The sequence below is a fragment of the Staurois parvus genome, unplaced genomic scaffold (assembly GCF_062004578.1).
Source record: "Staurois parvus isolate SC_StPar_1 unplaced genomic scaffold, SC_StPar_1.0 ptg000813l, whole genome shotgun sequence".
NCBI lineage: Eukaryota > Metazoa > Chordata > Amphibia > Anura > Ranidae > Staurois > Staurois parvus.
Window position 1 is genome coordinate 5770001 of NW_028318609.1, and position 19005 is coordinate 5789005.

Genomic DNA, 19005 nt, shown 5'->3' on the forward strand with positions numbered 1-19005 from the left:
TTTCTCCTGAGGGCTCAAATACACTCCCAGTTAGGTTGTTTGTTATTTTTCTCTCTCAATATTTTTGACCATTGATCCCATGAATATAGGTTGGCTCTATGGTAGTTATTAGGATAAAATTAAACTTGGAAGGTGTTTATGTTTTTGTATTATATTGCATATTATTTGTCATTTCTGTCTTAACCACTTGAGCTCCTGAGGATTTACCACCCTTAATGACCAGGCCTTTTTTTGCTGTTTGGCGCTGCACTAATTCAAATGATAAGTGCGCGGTCATGCAATGCTGTACCCAAACGAAATTAACATCCTTTTTTTCACACAAATAGAGCTTTCTTTTGGTAGTATTTTATCACCTGTGCGCTTTTAATTTTTTGCGCTATAAACAAAAAAAACAAAAAAACAAAAATTTTGAAAAAAAAAATAACACAATATTTTCTACTTTCAGCTATAAAAAATATATCGTAAACTCAAAGTTGGGGGGGGGGCAATCAAGGGGTTAAACGGGATTACTGGTGTACTAGCGGGAAAACTGGCACTATCTGGGAGGGGCGCGAACACTATTGGAAGTCGCCAGCGACACTGATAAGGTGATCAGTAAAAATCTGTTCACTGATCAATGACACTGGTGACAGGGCAGTGAAGGGGTTAACTGGGGGGGGGGGGGCGGTCAGGGGGTTAAATGTGTCCTAGAGTGTTTTAACTGTTGTGTAGTGCTTTTGTACTCACAGTTTTTCTGTATTCTCTCTCTGGGATGAATGTGCCCAGGCAGAGAAGAATGACATCATATCCTGGACAGGATAGAACAGGGACCTATCATCTGATTTCAGCCGAACATCAGTGGCTGAAACCGGATGATTGATCCCTCCGGGATCAAATCGTGACACCCGTGGGTCGGCGGGAGCACGCGCGCACGCCCCCTGCCCGCGAAAACCTCGGGAGAGCAGAGGACATTTTAAAACGTGCTTTTGCGCAGCCGTGCCACCCTGCCACCGTTTTAATGCAGTGGCTGGGCGGCAAGAGGTTAATTTGTACAGTTTGTGAATGTTCCTGCTTTGGCATGGATCCTGATGAAGCGATAATTGAAACTCGATGATTCTTAACACTTATTTTCAAACACAGCGACATAGGAGTTTGTCATGATTTGTTATGTTGGATGTTGTTTTGCAGATCATGTTTTAAAGATTTTGTGATACTATGTTCGGTAATAAAATATTCATCTTTTAAATGGTTATATGGTTGCATTATAAAATGGTGCACACAAAATCCATTTTTCCACAATGCAGCCCCCGTTTAAGGAGATTTGGTAGTATAATTATTCCAGATTCTGTGGTTTAGGTGAAGACAACAGGGCAGGGTGGACAATATTGTTTTGCAATTATGTTCCACAAAATGATGTGCGTTGTTAGCCTTTTAACATGAATTTTGGAAGCAGAATGTATTTTTGCCAAATCAATTGGTATTTTTCTGTACTTACACAGTTTTTAAAAGGTATAAAACAAGGGTAATGTGTATGTATTGCGCTGACATAACTTAACAGAATGCAGCTGCTAATACTTTGCAAGTGCATGTATGAAACCACCACATTGCAAGCTCACCTACTGTGTGAACCTCTCATGATTGGTATGTCTTGAGATGCAATGGCAGAATACACCAGCTGTAACAGATTACAATATTTTCTTTTCCTAATGTCACCCACCCTCTTTCAATAAATTCTTCATGTTTCTACAAAAGGTCCAATTTTTTAGAATACAGGAGGGTTTATCTGCATGCCAGAGTACAAAGACGACAGAGCGTAACTTGTAGGAAAGACAGAATTAATTCTGGATCAGAAAACCATGACAGGTTACGGATAATTCCTGTTGACACCTAGGCTGGCTGCAGGCATTGAAATGGCACTCTCCCACACTCTTTATTGCATAAACAAGGACACTTTTGAGATCCTAGCATTCCTATGTGGATATAAGTTGTCCCTGCAGACACTGGGGGAGATTTACTAAATCTGGTGCAGCTGTGCATGGTAACCAGTTTCTACCTTCAGCTTGTTCAATTAAGCTTTGACAATTTGCCCTGGTTCACAAATATGCGACCACGCTTTGCACAGGCACGAGAGCCCGTTCATTTGAATGGACTCCCGTGCCCCATGACACGCAGAGCAAAAGTCCCTGTACTTCTTCTAAAAACGCAGCCCGCACGGGAACCTCGGTTCCCAGTACGGTTGCGTTTTCCAGTGCAGACGGCGTGCCATTAGAACTGTGTGGGTGGTGCGGCTGCACGGATTTTCACGCGGATCCGCAGTGGCACCACCCGTACAGATGTGAACCTAGCCTAAAACCTAGAAGCTGATTTGTTACTATGCGCAGCTGCACCACATTACGCGTGCACCAGTTTTAGTAAATCTTCCCCAGTGCGTCACAGTGGGATTGTACAAGAACAAACAGCCAATTTCTTAGGTTACCACTAGTGTAGTTGTCCATGTTCACAAAAAACATAACTTACTGTCACGGAGGAAGGTATCTGCAAAATATAGAGTGCGAACAAATCCAGTGAAGGAATCCTCTGCTGATCGCGCTTCAATTCTACGCTGTACAGGAGCCAGTTCCATCTCATGCAACGCCTCCTGATCAAACCGTGCATTTGCTTCCTGCACCTGACGCCAGAGAGAAGAGTGTCAAAACATTTTAGTCTGTGCTGAACAAAAGCCAGAACGCAGTCCTTTTAAAAATGCAGAGTAATTTCTCACTTTGGTTGCTGCTCCTTCCCTTCGCTTATTAACTTGACTTCTTCGAATACGCCTGAAGGACTGACGCAAGGACTTTTTCAGTGACTTTACTCGGGACAAAGGACCTTCTAGGGCTAGCTGGTCACTGGCATGCAATGTACACCTGGAAGTTCAGTGCAAACCTTAGAGTAGTATCATACCATAGGGCTAAACTTTAAATTTTGTCTTTTTAAAATTCACACAAATCTACAGGATACGTCAGTAGGACAACATCACAATATTATTTTGCATTTAAAAAAAAATAAAAATTAATCCTATACCCAGAGGAAGGCAAAAAAACCCAGCAAAGCATGATCCAATTTGCTCCTGCTGCGAAAAAAATTCCTTCCTGATCCCCCGAGAGGCAATCAGATATTCCCTGGATCAACTTTACCTATAAATGCTAGTATCCAGTTATATTCTGTGTATCTAAGAAAGAATCCAGGTCTTTTTTGAAGCAATCCACTGAGCTGGCCAGAACCAACTCTTGAGGGAGTCTATTCCACATTTTCACAGCTCTCACTGTGAAGAAACCTTTCCGTGTTTGGAGATTAAATTTCTTTTCCTCCAGATGTAAAAGCGTGCCCCCTTGTCCTCTGTGATGACCTCAGGGTGAATAGCTCTACACTCAATGTATGAACCACTGACGTATTTATACATGTTGATCATATCCCCCCTTAATCTCCTGCTCCTCAAGAGAGAATAAATTCAGTTCCTTTAATCTTTCCTCTTAGCTGATCTCCTCCATGCCTCTTATCAGTTTGGTTGCCCTTCTCTTCACTTTCTCCAGTTCCCTTATGTTCTTTTTGTGAATTGGTGCCAAAAACTGAACTGCATATTCCAGATGAGGTATTATACAATACATCTTGTATTTCTGAGTGCTGATTGAACTACAACTACCAGAGAGCTGGCGATCGTGATGTATGCTGGGAAAGCAGATATATTCTACAGCAAGAGACTGGCTCTCTTTTGGTGCAGGATTCAGAGCTTAACACAGGGGGACTCCCATTCCCCTTCAGAGACAAATTGCTGGCCTACTGCTGAGAGACTCTAGATTTAGCTGGTAGAAAACATATTTAGGCAAAAATGTATTTGACTAGTGATGGGACTTGTTAGAAGTAAATAATGTTGGGAATAATGACAACCAGCCTTTAGCGGTGTTTTGATCTGGAAAACTTTCAAGGGATACCAACAGAGGTTAAAAACTTAAAAAACGCGTTTTAAAAAACGATTAGAAAATCAATGGTACAGAAGAAACACAATGGGGTTAATTTACTCAAGGAGTAGAGCAGGTTTTGCAAAGTGAATTTTCATTTAACTTAGTAAAATAGATGTGGCCAAGTGTAAAATTTGTTTTGCAAAGATTATTATACAATTACCGAGCAAGGAAAATGTAAAGCAAACAGAAATTTTTGCTCACAAACTTATTGAATGGTTGAAATCATCAAAGATTCAGCTTAAATCACCAAGATAAGTGAAAATTCACCTTGCAAAGTGAACATACTCTTGTCCTTCAGTAAATTAACCATAATGCCTGCTACAGGAACAATATAAAAGGTTTGCAATTATAGAAAGATCTCACAATCCTTCTACTGACCTCAGTTATCAAGATAACATGGCTGTTTCAAGCCGGTTTCGCAATTAGCTTTAGACCATTTTAGACTCCCAATGAAAACTACATTTAGTTTGATTATAATGCCTTCATGGGGAGGGGTTTAAAGAAAGACAAAGGTCAGTCTAAAATAATAAGCCAAAGAAAACTGGGCCAAAAGCCAAGCTATTGCCTTCAGCACTTACTTTACCATCACTTGACGCCGCTGCTGAAAGTCGTACACACCAAACCCATGACTCGTCCCAAAAGCCAACAGCCTCCACTCGGAATGCAGTGTTAAAGATGTGACAGCTGCTGGTGGCTGGCACTGTACCAGTGAGAAGGGCTGAAATCCAGGAGGAAAGCGCACTGCGTCTTCTCTTGCACGAAGGCGCTCATGCCCTTTCCAACGATAGCCTTCCTGTTCTTGTAACAAGTCCACTACTGTTTGATCCACCACTTGCAATGCAGCCTCATCATTTAGCTCCAGAACAAGAACCTGCAATGAGAGATGGTCCAACCCAGGAAGGAAATTATGACAAGTAAATCAGTAAGCAATCAAGATTTAAGCACAAAAGCAGCCATAACTTAAATACCCGTGTCAGGCTTTTATTGCTGTTTGGGTCCCTGTTGGGGAGGAGATCTCACTTCCAGTCTGGTCACCGTGGAAGGAAAATGAGGAGAAATCTCCCCAACATGAACACAGTAGTAAAAACTTGACAGATATTATAACCCCTCATCACTCAAAGCAAAAAATGTCTATCCTGGAACAGAGGAACAGAAATGAACAGATTTACTTTAATGGAACAATAAAATCAATACTTATGGCAGGTTTGGGGCAGAAAGACATTGGTGCTGTCTATCACTAGCAGCTGATACAAGCATCTAAGGACCTTTGAGAGATGCAACTTTGTGTCTAATGGTTTAGCTTTAGTTGGACGTTAAAGATCTCTATAAAAAAAAGCTGAAAGTGAAAAGATCTCCCCACAAACTGATTTTTTTTTTTTTTAAGATTACACAACATATTTGCTATTGCAATGATATGATCTAAAGTAGCAGCACAGCAAGTTCTGGATAAACTTTTACTAACTGACCTGTCCAGCAGTTCCAGCAACTGATAAGTAGCCACTGAATTTACACATGTAAATTTTCTGAATTCCAAGACGAGGATCATCACTGTATGGGTCAAAACAGCCAACCTGTGAAGGACCAAAAAGAGAATATACATGCGCAGAGAGAATTGGGAGATTATCTAATAAGTCAAAGCATAGGAGAAATAAATGAACTATGAAATACAGAACAGGAAATTAAAATGCTAGGCACTTACTTTCCTAAGTGGGGGCCATTCATCCTCCCCATGGGAATTCAGGTTGTCGTTGGGGTCAGAGTCAGTCTGAAAAACTCCCACTGTACTCATCTTGTACAGTAGTTGGAGGCAAACGCCGGAGGCATCCCAGAAACGTACAGTACCATCTTCATGCCTGAGCAAAGCAATTATGGCGAATTGATCATGAAAAACACATGTTAAATGAAAAAAAAAAAACAAAAAAAAAAAACTGCTTTTAAAATGTTCTACTTGGAAAGCAAACAAAATGCTGCCAATTACCAAAGAGACCCTTTTACAAATATAAAAGCACAAGAAAAAAGTTTTAGCTTTACGCATTCTATGCATGAAGGTAAACCCCTGTGTGCTGCTCCCCTCACCCATACTTACCCAAGCCAGCACGGTGCACGGGAGTCTCAGCTCTCCCAGGTCTCTCTCCCCTCATTGGCTGCCATTGGCTCCCACTACTGTCAATCACAGCCAGTGAGGAGCGAGAGGGAGGGAGCTGAGCTACACTGTGTATCCGATATGCACACACAGAGCTGTCTCAGGAGTGAGCACATATACGAGTGCCCCCATAGCAAGCAGCTTGTTCTGGGGGCACTCGGCAAGGGGAAGGAGGCCAGAAGTATCAGCAGGGGACTCAAGAGGAAGATTGGGGCTGCTCTGTGCAAAACATTCCACAGAGCAGATAAGTATGATGTGTTGAGCCTTTATAACTACTTTAATCCGGCTTTAATTAGGTTGCTTTCACACTGAATTGTTCTTCCATTTTTGCGTAACAAAAGCAGAAGAAAAATGCATAACCATTAAATCCTATGGAAATCTTCACACTGGTCAGTTGTGGGTCCGATGCATTTTTTAAAGTCCTGCAAGCTGCATTTTTGGTGCATGTCTGGTGTGGTACCAAAATAAAAAAAATTTAAAAAAAAACCCACACAAGCGTCCCAAGAGCAAGCGGCTTGCTCTGGGGGCACTCAGCATGGGGGAGGGGTCTGGAAAAAAAAAAAAAAAGTACATACTTATTGTATATGGTCTTCTTTCAGCAGTGCATCCAGTATGGAGCAGTTTGCACTTTGCTACCTCTGGCAATCCAGTAATAGTTAGGAAGGCACAAGGCAAGAACAAGGAGGGATGGACTGTGTCTGGCTAGCTACTTTGTTAATGGCCTGCCTAAGTACTCACTTGCTTCCACTTAATAGGCACAGGGTGCTCTTGACTTCAATGTAGTTTTCAGTTTAATCAGTAATCAAGTGCTGTTGCACAAAATGAATCTGAACTTTCTGTGGTATACAATAAATTTACAAGGAAGTGACAATTGTGGGGGGGGGGGGGGGGAGAAAGTGTCACAAGGATGTATTGTTTGGTCTTAAAATAATGTGTCTGGGGGCACATGCACGGAGGCTGAAGATCCTCCATACATGCATCTGAGCATTGGCATAAGACTCAGCGTCATCTAAGGATCCAAATGGGCAAAATAGAGCGTCAAAAACACCCTCCTTCACTCGCCAAACATCAGCGGCCTACACAAATGGAGAAATTCATCTCCCGCGCCGCATCCCCGGCCCCGAGTGATTACTCTCACCCAGCGGCAGAACCGGATGAGAGACGAAGGGGCACACGGCGGAGGTAACACACCATGATGCACATCATCCCATATCTCACTGCTGATATCACAGATAAGTTACACTCCCTACTGCAGAATATATCTCATACTATGTCTGCAGCAGTGGGGAAAATAGCACAAGAACACAGGGGGGAGATGGCATTGGTGGAGGAACAAACGCACCATCTAGAAACCAAATTTAATGACCAAGTACAAAATGTGTACGTGCTAGAAGAAGAAAACCATACTCTAAAACAACAGGTCTCCCAGCTGCAATCACAGCAAGATGATTTGAAAAATAGGGAGAGGAGACAAAATCTCCATATACGAGGAGTCACTGAATCAAAATGAGATGCTGACCTGCAAGATTATTTGCGAGGCCTATTCACCACTCTGGCTCCTGCAGTCTTGGATATAGATTGGCATATGGATAGAACTCACCACTCCCTTGCCCCAAAACCACCATTGGGAGCGAGACCAAGGGTCATTATTGTGCGGTTTCATTACTATGACAGTAAGGAGTCTCAACTGAACTTAATTAACAAATTTACAGTGATATGTCTCCTAATACGCTATCTAAGAGACACTTTCTTCATCAGATTACTCTTCATCTTCAAAAACATTGCACCATGTACAGATGGGGGCTCCCTTTCAAACTGACAGTAACTAGAGATGGGACTCTAGCATGTTATCAGAGATTTTCAAGAAGGAGAGGCGTTCCTGCGGAATCTGGGTTTACCTCCTGTCCCAGATGAAGCCTTAACGCTACCCATATCTAAGCTTAGATCTGCCAATACTCCTAGCAAGATCTGGACCCCAGCAAAATCTAGAAACAAAAACACGCCTACCAATTCCTCAACGCTCTCCTACTTCACGGATGTCATCTGCGACCTAAAACCATCCGTTTTTCTATCGGTTGGTAATCACTAATGTATGCAGACATATATGCCCTCATCATGAGGTGGCCATTCGTCCCTGGGCGCAAAATTTCCTAGCTACGCCTCTGGGGTGACAATACTAGACGCACGGTGAATTTAATCCACATACCTAATGCCTCACGCTCTCCTGCTTTGCTGTTGATTCTGGATGCTCAAAAAACCTTAGACAGGCTGGGATGACCCTATTATGTTTGAGTTATTACAACATATAGGCGTACAATGCTAATTTTTTAAAGCTGTTACAGCACTATATTAGTCACCCACTGCACAAGTCAAACTTCCTTATGCCATGTCAGACACCTTCCCCCAATGTTCAACGGTACTAGACAGGGCTGCCCTTTGTCTCCACTTCTATTTGTGTTATGCCTCGAGCCTTTAGCTATGGCAATTAGAGCGCACCCAGATATAGCGGGAGTGACTTAGACAGAAGGAATATAAACTATCACGATATGCTGATGATGTCTTATTAACAATCACTAAACCTCCCCTTTCTTTGCCTGTATTACATAAACTTTTACAATCCTTTAGTGATCTCTCTGGTTACAAAATAAACACTTCAAAAGACAAACTATGCCTCTCAACATCCCTTCCCAGGACCTCCAACTCTTAAAACAAAATTACTCATATCACTGGCGTTCCAACTCTATTAAATATCTGGGTACTCATATAACCTCAAACAATTCACTTTTATATGAAGCTAACTTTCCTCCCTTGTTGAAGGAAATTTCTGCCCTCCTGAATCAGTGGGATAATTATAATATTTCCTTTCTAGGCAGGATAAACGTGTTCAAGATGATGATTCTACTAAAGCTGCTCTCTATCTTTGAGATGCACCCAGTCGCAGCTCCACAGTCTCATTTTTACGGACCCTACAGCATTAGTTCCTTAGATTCATTTGGCACACTAAAAAGCCCAGGATAGCAAACACGGTTCTTTTATCCCTGAAAATTAAGAGGTGGTTTGGGGGCTCCGGACACTATTAAATATTATTTGGCAACTCACTTAAGACAAACACTGTCCTGGTTTACCCAGATTCCCCATAACAGATGGTCAGAGATAGAATTAAACCATTTACATCCCATTCACACCTGCTCATTATTATGCCCCTTAAACTCCACCTTATCCCTAAGGTCCCTCCCTTAATTCTATGAAATTTACCCTTAAGGTATGGTCGATCTGTATAAAATCTCAGATGTTGTTGTCCACCTGCTCTCCTCTGATAAATATTTTATATAACCCATAAATCCCTAACAGTCTATCCTATCCTCAAATGAACTCATGGGCAATTATTGGGATATTCCAGCTTCATCATTTAATCAATCCAGCCACTCACAAGATCAGATCGCTTGAGGAGATCAGGATGTGGAAGTCCTCTATACCCTCATCAGCTCAGTATACCTACCTCCAATTTTGCCACTTTTTCCACACCATAAGTTCTTTAACACTGGATCGCCCTACTGACTTTGAAAGAATAGCTATTCGAGGTCCCTCCCAGCTGCACCTTATATCTTCACTGTATAGATTACTTCTCAATAACGAATCTTTAGGGGATCGTCCCCCATCGTTATATGAGTAACTCGGAGGGGGCCCTTCAATGTCCAATTCCTTTAAAATGTTGGCAGATGATTTGGGAGTCAGCTACTAAAACTTCTCGATGTGTCACCTATAGAGAGAACCTATATAAAATATTGATCCATTTTTATAAAACCCCTGTTGTCTTACATGCTATTAACCCGACTCTGTCTGAGAGATGTTGGAAATGTCAGAGTGGAACGGGTCCTGTGGAACGGGTCCTTTGGTACATATCTTTTGGTTATGCCCTCAGATCCAGAGCTTCTGGGCCACGGTCAAAAATGTCTTGGAACAGGGTTTTAAATGTAGCTCTCCCATTAGGTCCACTTCATTACCTTTTAGGTTTCCCATTTAAGGGAATTCCTAAACACTCTAAAAAGCTAGGGGTTCATATACTGACTGCCGCCAGACAATTGATACCTAGATTTTGGAAGTCAGTGGATGTCCCTACGCTAAGCCACTTACTGCAAATGATTTCTGAAATTAGACATATGAAATACCTTACAGCTATATCAGGTGACTACCCAGGCCATTTTAGGACCACTTGGGAAACATGGGATCATTCTCCATTTGGTAATACCACCTCATATACTCCTGACATTTCTTAAAAACGCTAAACTGTACTACACATTCCGTTTGCAGGTCTGTGTTATCCTATGTTGTTAATATACACAGTTTTATCATGCGGTCTGTTAACTCTCTATTGTTTATGTTGTCTATGTCACATGCAATGTCCACATCCATGTTGTTGTCGTATATTTGTATTGTTAAAATTAGCATCAGCCATTATTAAAAATTTACAATAATTAAAAAAAAAAAACTGTTCAAAAGTGAAATGAGAAAGGAAGAAACCAAAAACACCCTTTTACACAATTCTTCATTGCCTTTGGCTCTTCATTAAAGGTTATGTACACTTACTATAATGTGGATACCTACCCTGTTAGCAGCAAATCCCTTTGAGGTGGAGCTGGGGCTAAATCCACGCCTCCATCAATTGGCCAAGGCTGTAGTGAAAGCATATTGTTAATTTCCTAGTTCCTGTAACTTAAATGCAAATTAAATAAATTTACAGCATTACCTTAAAACAGTTATTTATGTTATTAATTGTAAATTAAAAAGAATCTACAAGTGGTTGAAAGATTTCCTGTTCCTATAGTCCGTAAAAATTATGCCCCCTTCTGTGTCAGGCCACATGACCCAAACAAAGAGAAATGGAGAAAAGATATTTATCTGCAGCACATCCTGAACCAGCAAGCACCTTCTGAGTTTGAGGACTCAAAATACCAAAACCAAAAACACCCAGGCAAACAGTAACTTTTTGAAGGAGCAAAAGCAGCATCTTGTTTTTGACAGATTTTATTTAAAACTACAAGTAATTGAGGATAAAGTATGCTAAAACTCAGCACAACCACTGACTCCATAAACAATTTATGATAGAGTCTCCTGTTAAACTGTAAGAACGGGCCTTTAATATAAAACAATATACTTGGTTACCAAATAGAGTGTACATGTCTTCATACAGAAAGGTGTAAAAATCCAAGTAGAATGATCTTTACCATGCTAGAGTAATGAGTGTTCTGTTTCCTGCCTGCACCGATTATCCTCTCCCATAGTTTCAGTGGAATAGAAGAGATGTGATGGGAACAGGTGATTGCTGAACAGTGTAGTGACACAAGGTAAGGGCACTGTATTACTGGCCAGCCAGGTGTCTGTAGATCAATGGCCACCAGTTCCTCTTCCGCAAGTACCAGAATGGCACGAGGATCATCATATTCTAGAATAAAAATAAGTTATTAAAACCAATGGGTACCATGGTTATTTTGTCATAACACTTCTTTACTTCTGCCTGGTATATAAAAAAAAAATAAAAAAAAAAAAACACTCAACAATGGGGACTGAGGACTATGAGAGTAGCTTCCTGGGAGCCGATTGTCTATGAATGTTACTATCAGCTATCAGGACATTCCTGCTTTGTACTGTCAAAAAGGTAAAAGGGAAGATCAGATATCAGTATAGCTTCAATTTCAACAGACACAAGATAAGACCTAGTCTGTAATAGCATGTCACACTGAGGGACTGAATATTACAGTCAAATAGAACATTTAGAAACTACTGTTTACAGCCGAGGATAAATATTGCTGCATCTAGTAGTACAAACAGTAAAATAATGTGAAAGCCAAAAATTATAAATGCTCTTTCTTTTCTGTAGCAAACACATGCATGCAAGTTTGGCACCAAAGTAATGAAGCTTCCATCCGATTCCTTTGTCCTAAAAGAAGGAAACCAGAACACCCCCAACTGCTATTTCACAATATTGTCCAGTCACCTTTTATTTATAGCATATAGCTTGTAAATTCAGCTGTCCACACAGACACATTGAGTACAAGCTTAACATTTGGACATAACCCATATACCAACGGCTATATAATTTGTACTGTGTTGATAAAGCATCAGGGGAGATGGGAGCACTGCATATGAGAACCACTTCAAAATGTTGCCTAAACTAGTGGTAGATTACTAGCTATCACCCCACAGTAAACTGTCTTACAAGTGGATTCTACCTGAAATGACTTAACCTTCCATGGTGGAATAACTTTGTTGAAGCTTTCTGCCTCGCCATTAAAGAATCGCTGAGTCTGAACTTCCACACATTGAACCCACTACGGGCTCTCCTATCCATGAAACTGCAGTTCAATCTTTCTAAAATGTAAAATAATGCACCTAGGGCAAAAAATTCCTTGAGAGAGTACAGCATTGGTAGTAGAGTGTTGGCCAGCACTCCAGAGGAAAAAGATTTGGGGGGGAATTTTTTCAGATGATTGCAAAATGAGCAAACCATGTGACCAGGCAGTGGGAAAAGTGAATAGAATTCTAATATGCTTTAACCACTTGACCTCCAGAGGATTTACCCCCCTTAGGCTACGTTCACACTAGCCTTGTGTGCAGGGGGCAGAGAGGCGTTTGGGAAGCGTTTTTACCGCTTCCCAAACGCCTCTGCCAACTCTGCACATTACAGCACATGGTGCTGTTCTAACAGGAGCGTTTGCGTCGCGTCGCGTTGCGTCAAAACGTACGCCTCTGGTCGAGTCAGGAGGCTTTGAAGCCTCCTATTCTCGTCTATGGTGCCGCTCCGCAAACGCCCGGCCGGCGTTTGCGGTGCGGTTGCGGGGCGTTTGCGGAGCGGTAACACCACTCAAATGCATTATAGGCGTTTGTGGGGCGTTATTAACGCTCGGCAAACGCCTAGCAACCGCCGCTAAACTGCGCATGCGGCGTTTGCGGAGCGTTTGCCGAGCGTTAAAAACGCTCCGCAAACACCGGACTAACGCTTGCCAAACGCTATAGGGGCGTTTGGCAAGCGTTGGCAAAACAGCCTAGTGTGAACGAGCCCTTAATGACCAGGCCTCTTTTTGCTACTCGGCGCTGCACTAATTCAACTGATAATTGTGCGCTCATGCAATGCTGCACCCAAACAAAATTTACGTCCTTTTTTTCACACAAATAGAGCTTTCTTTCGGTGGTATTTTGATCACCTGTGCGCTTTTTCATTTTTCACGCTGTAAACAAAAAAAGGCCAAACAATTTGAAGAAAAACGATATTTTTTACTTTCAGCTATAAAAAATATATAGTAAACTCAAAGTTGGTTATAAATTTAGGCCAAAATGTATTCTGCTACATGTTTTTGGTAAAAAAATCCCAATAAGTGTATAATGATTGCTTTGTGTGAAAGTTATAGCGTCTACAAACTATGGTATAGATACTGCAATTTACGCCATTTTTTGCTATACAGCGCTGCGCTAGTTTAACGGACAATTGCGCGGTCATGCAAACGGTACATAAATGAAATTTACATCCTTTTTTTTCCCCACAAATTGAGCTTTCTTTCGATGGTATTTGATCGCCTGTGCGGTTTTTATTTTTTGCGCTATAAAAAAAAAAAAGGCTAACAATTTTGAGGAAAAAAAAATATATATTTTGGACTTTTTGCTATAAAATATGTCCAGTAAAAAAAAAAAAAAATTTAAAAATCAAATTTAGTCATAAATTTCTGCCAAAATGCATTCTGCGACATGTCTTTACAAAAAAAAAAAAAAAAAAAACAATATGTGTAAATTAACTGGTTTACGTGAAAGTTATAGCGTTTACAAATGGCGGGAAAGATACTGGGATTTTTAGGTTTTTTTTAATAATGGCGGCGATCAGCGACTTATGGCGGCGATCAGCGACTTATGGCGGGACTGCGGCGGACATTCTGACATTGGGGGTTCTGACTTGGGGTCACTGACATCTCCAGTGACACCAATACAGTGATCAGTGCAAAAAAAAAAACAAACACTGACACTGTACTAATGGCACTGGGGAGGAAGGGGTTAAGTTTATTATTCAGGGAAAGGGTTAACTGTGTGAGGGGAGTGTTTTACTAGGGGGCGGGGGTGTGTACTGCAGGGAACACCGCTGATCGGGAGAAAGAAACTCTTCTGTCCTGATCAGCGTGTCCTGGAGCTGTCAGGGAACTGACAGAAAGCACAGCTACTGCAGCTGTGCTCTCTGTCAGCGATTGCCACCGATCACCGGGACATAGCCGGTAACGACCGGCTGTGACCCAGCGACTGACATCCGCAGCGGTGATCAGCGGGACAGGTAGGGCGGTGGCGCGCCTCGCACGCGCCCCCTACGCGTTTTAAAGACACGTTTTAAAACATGCTTTTGCCCAGCCGTGCCGCCCTGCCGCCGTATTTCTACAGTGGCTGGGCGGCATGTGGTTAATAGAGGGATCAACAGCAGGAGGAAGGATTCCCCTATATAGATCTTTACTGAGATCTCATATAGAATACTGTGGCGACCTCACTTACAAAAAGGTATTGATAAGATAGAATGAGTTCAGAGACAGGTAACAAAAATGGTGAAAGGTCTGGTAGATGTACCATATCAAAAGCGACTTCAGGAACTTAATTTTTGCAGTCAAGAGGAAATAAAGGAAAGGGGCTCAAACGAGCAGGGCCCACCTGTTTCCTCTTGCACCAAATTGTATTGTAACTGTAATGTCTACCTTCATTTTGTAAAGTGCTGCGCAAACTGTTGGCGCTATATAAATCCTGTATAATAATAATAATTTAAAATACATCAAGGGGGTGAATAAGGTTCAGGTAGGCAGTATTCTAATATGAAACTAAAATCAAGAATACAGGGACATGACCTCAAACTAACTGGAGGAAAGTTCAAAACTAACCTTAGAAAGTATTATTTTACTGAAAGGGTAGTTCATGCTTGGAACAAACTTCCAGCAGATGTAATAAGCTAGTCAATAAATGGCTTTAAACATGCTTGGGACAAACATAGATCTATACTCAAAGTTAATGGAGAGAGAAAAAAAAAAAAAAGACAACAGCCTCTATACCCCATGCTTTGTCTCCTGCCTCCATGCACTGTAGCTCCCCATAGGTGTCTGTGCTTTCACTCAGCCAGTGGGGTTGATTTACTAAAACTGGAGAGTGCAAAAACTGGTGCAGCTCTGCATATAAACCAATCAGATTCCATTTTTCTTGGTCAAAGCTTATTAGAAACGGATTGGCTACCATGCACAGTTGCAACAGATTTTGCACTCTCCAGTTTTAGTAAATCAACCCCAGTGTGTCCATTCACTCAGCATTAGTAGTTTTGTACTTTGACAAAAAGTCAATTGGCATTCCCTTCAAAAACACGCCTGTGTCTCTATTTGGAACACAATCCTTAGTTTAAGAAACGCAGCCTGACATGTCAAAGAATACATCATATCAGACAATCTGGCACTAAGCTATACAACCAAGGCAGTATTAGTATTACTAATTAAAACAAGAGCAGCAAGAGGACAAGCTTACAGCATAAAAAAATAACCAATTTCAGGTCATATAACTGTAGGAGAATTAACCATTTCCCCGCCATGTCAATCCCAGCATGACACTTCTACAAATCAGTTTACTCACCAGCTGAATGGTCAGGATTGGCAATTACCAAATGGTCAATGATCCTAGAAGTGAAGTCAAATGCTACTTGCTGACTGCCATGAACAACTGAGATGCTATGTCGGTCGCCATAGCTTGCCATCGGCATACCTCCTTGGAACACAATATATGGTGACCTAAGCAAACAAAATATACATACATGGGTCATTACGTAGACAGAACTATCCCCCTTCTATCCAAAGGATATGCACACAAGAACTTTTAGATTTGAGGCTTACCCCCTACGTGCTGATAGCCACAATATTTTACCGATTGCCTTGCAGCGAAAGGGGCCTGTGAAAAAAAAAAAAATATACAGACTAAATTAAATCTACATTTCATTTAATGAAATTACAATCCTTAAAGTTGTGATCAAGTATTTACCATATGGCACTTTACTCTCCATAGGAGACTGTTGGACACGTTCCCCAGTTGTATCCCACTGGCTGTATCCTCCATCATTATGACAGCTTATTATTTGCTGTGCATCCCGACACCAGAACACATTTTCCAGTTGCTGAGAGAAAACATGAAAAACTGTATAAAAACCAGTTCAACAAATTGCAATCTAAAGATCGCAACAAGTAATAATATGGTACCCGTGAAAGGGTTTTGAAAGTACATGCCACTAAATCTCACTTAAATCACAAAATTCCAGCCAAAGCTTTACAAACATGTTCAGGTTTTTATTGCAGTCTGTGACCAGAATGGCTAATTTCCCTCACTTTGTCAGGCCAGGAAGTAATGGCAAACCTCTCCAATGTGGAGACAGACTGCAACAAATATAGGATTTCTTGCATTTACTGCAAAAATCTTTTCTATCAGTTCATAGAATGACTTGGTTCTCTTAATCCTGACAGTTGTGTCATACTGCCACCTGCTTGAGCAGATCACTACAGTACGTAAAAAACAAAAGTTCAGTATATAGAGGTGGCCTCTGCTGGTGGCCAAGCTCCCTCACTTCTGATGAGCTCAGTTAGTGAACAACCTGTAAAAGGAGAAGAAAAAAAACAAAATCCAAAAACATAAAAGGCCACAGCCAGACTAGAGAAGCAGGTTGTCTCGGAGAAAAAGGTTTTACAGAGAGTACGAAAAATTGTATATTACCGAGAGCATGATTATGAAGGAGTACTGGGATCCCTTTTCCTTCAATGGACTCCAAGAAAAGGAGTTTATGTCAAGTACAAAAATCCTTATTTATTTATTTCTTGCTCATTGAGGCTCAACGCAAATGCTAACAGGTCCAAAAAAAAAAGAAAAAACCCCACAACGGACTACCTGCAGTTTAAAAAGCAGCCCAAAGGGCCTTATTCCCAGAGCTGGTATTGAATAAAGCTGAAACATGTACCTGGTAGAACTTCAAAAATGTGTTAACAGAAGGCTTGGTGGCATTACAAAATATGCCTGATGCCAGAAAAGCCCAGGAAGCACTCACAGATCTAGTAGCATTCGCCTTAATTAGAAAGGGTGGCATCCAATCCCTAAAGTTGAAGTTTAGTAAACACCTATTCTCAGCCACATTCTAAGCCTCATCTATCTAACCCTGTAAAGAAAAGATTACTATGCTTACCTATTCTGAAGCCACTCTGATATTTAATACACTGACCTTTTCCTCTTCCCGTTTCTGCTGGCATCACTCTCCTGGCTGCTAGGTGAAGTGCACGGGGTATCACTCTGCCTGGAAGCCAGGACTACAGAGCAAACATCAGCATATGCTTCCTTCACTGCAGGCTCTGGCTCTATGTACCTTGATGCTCTGGGAAGGCGGGTTGGCAACCCCTTGATAGTTATTTGGGCTTGTGCTCCCAGACCATAGGCATTTGATTCCCTTGGTTTGGGAGTCGAGGGCCAGCTGTGAACCATGCTCCACAAAAAAAAAAAGAAGCTCTCTGAAGACATTACTGAGTTGATCTGCATAAGGCTGGAAAGGGATACAAAGCAATCTCAAAATGTTTAGGCATCCATCAGTCGACAGTTGCACAAAGTGTCTATAAAGGGAGACAGTTTAGTACTATTGCTACTCTTCCTAGAAGTGGGCACTCAGCCAAAATGACTCCCAAGGCACAACACAGAATCCTCAATGATTGAAAGAACCACCCATGAGTAACAGCTAAAGGCTTGAAGACCTCACGGAAACAGGCAAACATCCCTGTTCATGAGTCTACCATACGCAAGTCTTTGAAGAGGCAGGGTCACCACGGAGGAGGCCTCTGCTTCCCTGTCCTTTGCGCCTGAACTTTGCAAAACAGTACCTTGGCAAACCGTATTACTACTGGGAAAAAATTTTGTGGACTGATGAAAAAAATTCAATTGTGTCATGGAGCTTGCCCTTAGTGACATTCGGACCCTCCCTTATCCAGGTCACCCAGACTATTTCTATCACTAATAGACTTTTTGGACTTGGTCCAGTATTTGCGCTGATTATCATTTCCTTTTGTTGCCTCAGGGCCTGGACCACTTGCTATGGTCGAGGGGGGGGGAAAGGAGTTCCCAAATTTATCAAAATATTCTATAGGACAACTGAAATTGGGTGATGCAGCAGGACAATGACCCTGATCATCGAAGTAAATCCACCACAGACTGGCTTCAGAAAAATAAAAAAAATGTGCCTTTTGGAGTGGGCATGTTCAATAAAGACACGTGAAGTTAGAATTGTTTGTGTGTAATCCGCTTAAAGCGTTACTAAACCCAGGACCCTGCATTCACTATATCTGGTCTCCCACAGTACACACAACATGGAAGTGCAATTATGTTCGTAAATATAATCTGCCAAATACCTTCTCTCATCAGCAGTTAGAGCAGTCTTGTAACTTCAGCAGAGCACTGTTAAAGTTTGTAAAAGGCGTTTTCTTTCTGCTATAAGAGGATGCAAAAAACCCCTGACCCTCTGTCTGGACAGCGCTGATCACATGTACTCTCCCCAAAAAAAAAAAAAAAAAAAAAAAAAAAAAAAACTCTCTAGCAATACACACCAAACTGAGCATGTGTATGTGGCGACGGGTTCAGACTGTCTCATCAGGAGATAAGGAGTGGATATTTGAACAAGAGGAGGGACAGCGAAAAAGAGGGTCAAACTGCCTTTTTTACACAATGCAGAAGATTAACCCCTTAGGATCCACAGTGTGCATAAAAAGGATGCTTTACTGAATTTACAGACTGATTTTACTGTTGTGGGTTTAGTAACACTTTAAAGAAGAACAGATATGAAAAAAAAAAAATCACCCATTAGTACAC

The 19005-nt window shown here is 41.4% G+C and overlaps 1 protein-coding gene across 3 annotated transcripts in view; it reads right to left on the reverse strand.

Annotated features, from left to right (window-relative positions):
* The window catches only part of LLGL2 (LLGL scribble cell polarity complex component 2), a 154077-nt gene that overhangs the window by 47430 nt on the left and 87642 nt on the right, over nt 1–19005 (reverse strand). For all 3 annotated transcript variants that reach the window (XM_089654924.1, XM_089654922.1, XM_089654923.1), the window contains 10 exons: nt 16156–16288; nt 16011–16065; nt 15754–15908; nt 11346–11563; nt 10726–10793; nt 5677–5830; nt 5444–5548; nt 4556–4848; nt 2741–2882; nt 2497–2647 (listed from right to left, as the gene is read on the reverse strand). In XM_089654924.1, coding sequence (XP_089511050.1) covers nt 2497–2647; nt 2741–2882; nt 4556–4848; nt 5444–5548; nt 5677–5830; nt 10726–10793; nt 11346–11563; nt 15754–15908; nt 16011–16065; nt 16156–16288 — 1474 coding nt within the window. The remainder of the gene's footprint in view (nt 1–2496; nt 2648–2740; nt 2883–4555; nt 4849–5443; nt 5549–5676; nt 5831–10725; nt 10794–11345; nt 11564–15753; nt 15909–16010; nt 16066–16155; nt 16289–19005) is intronic.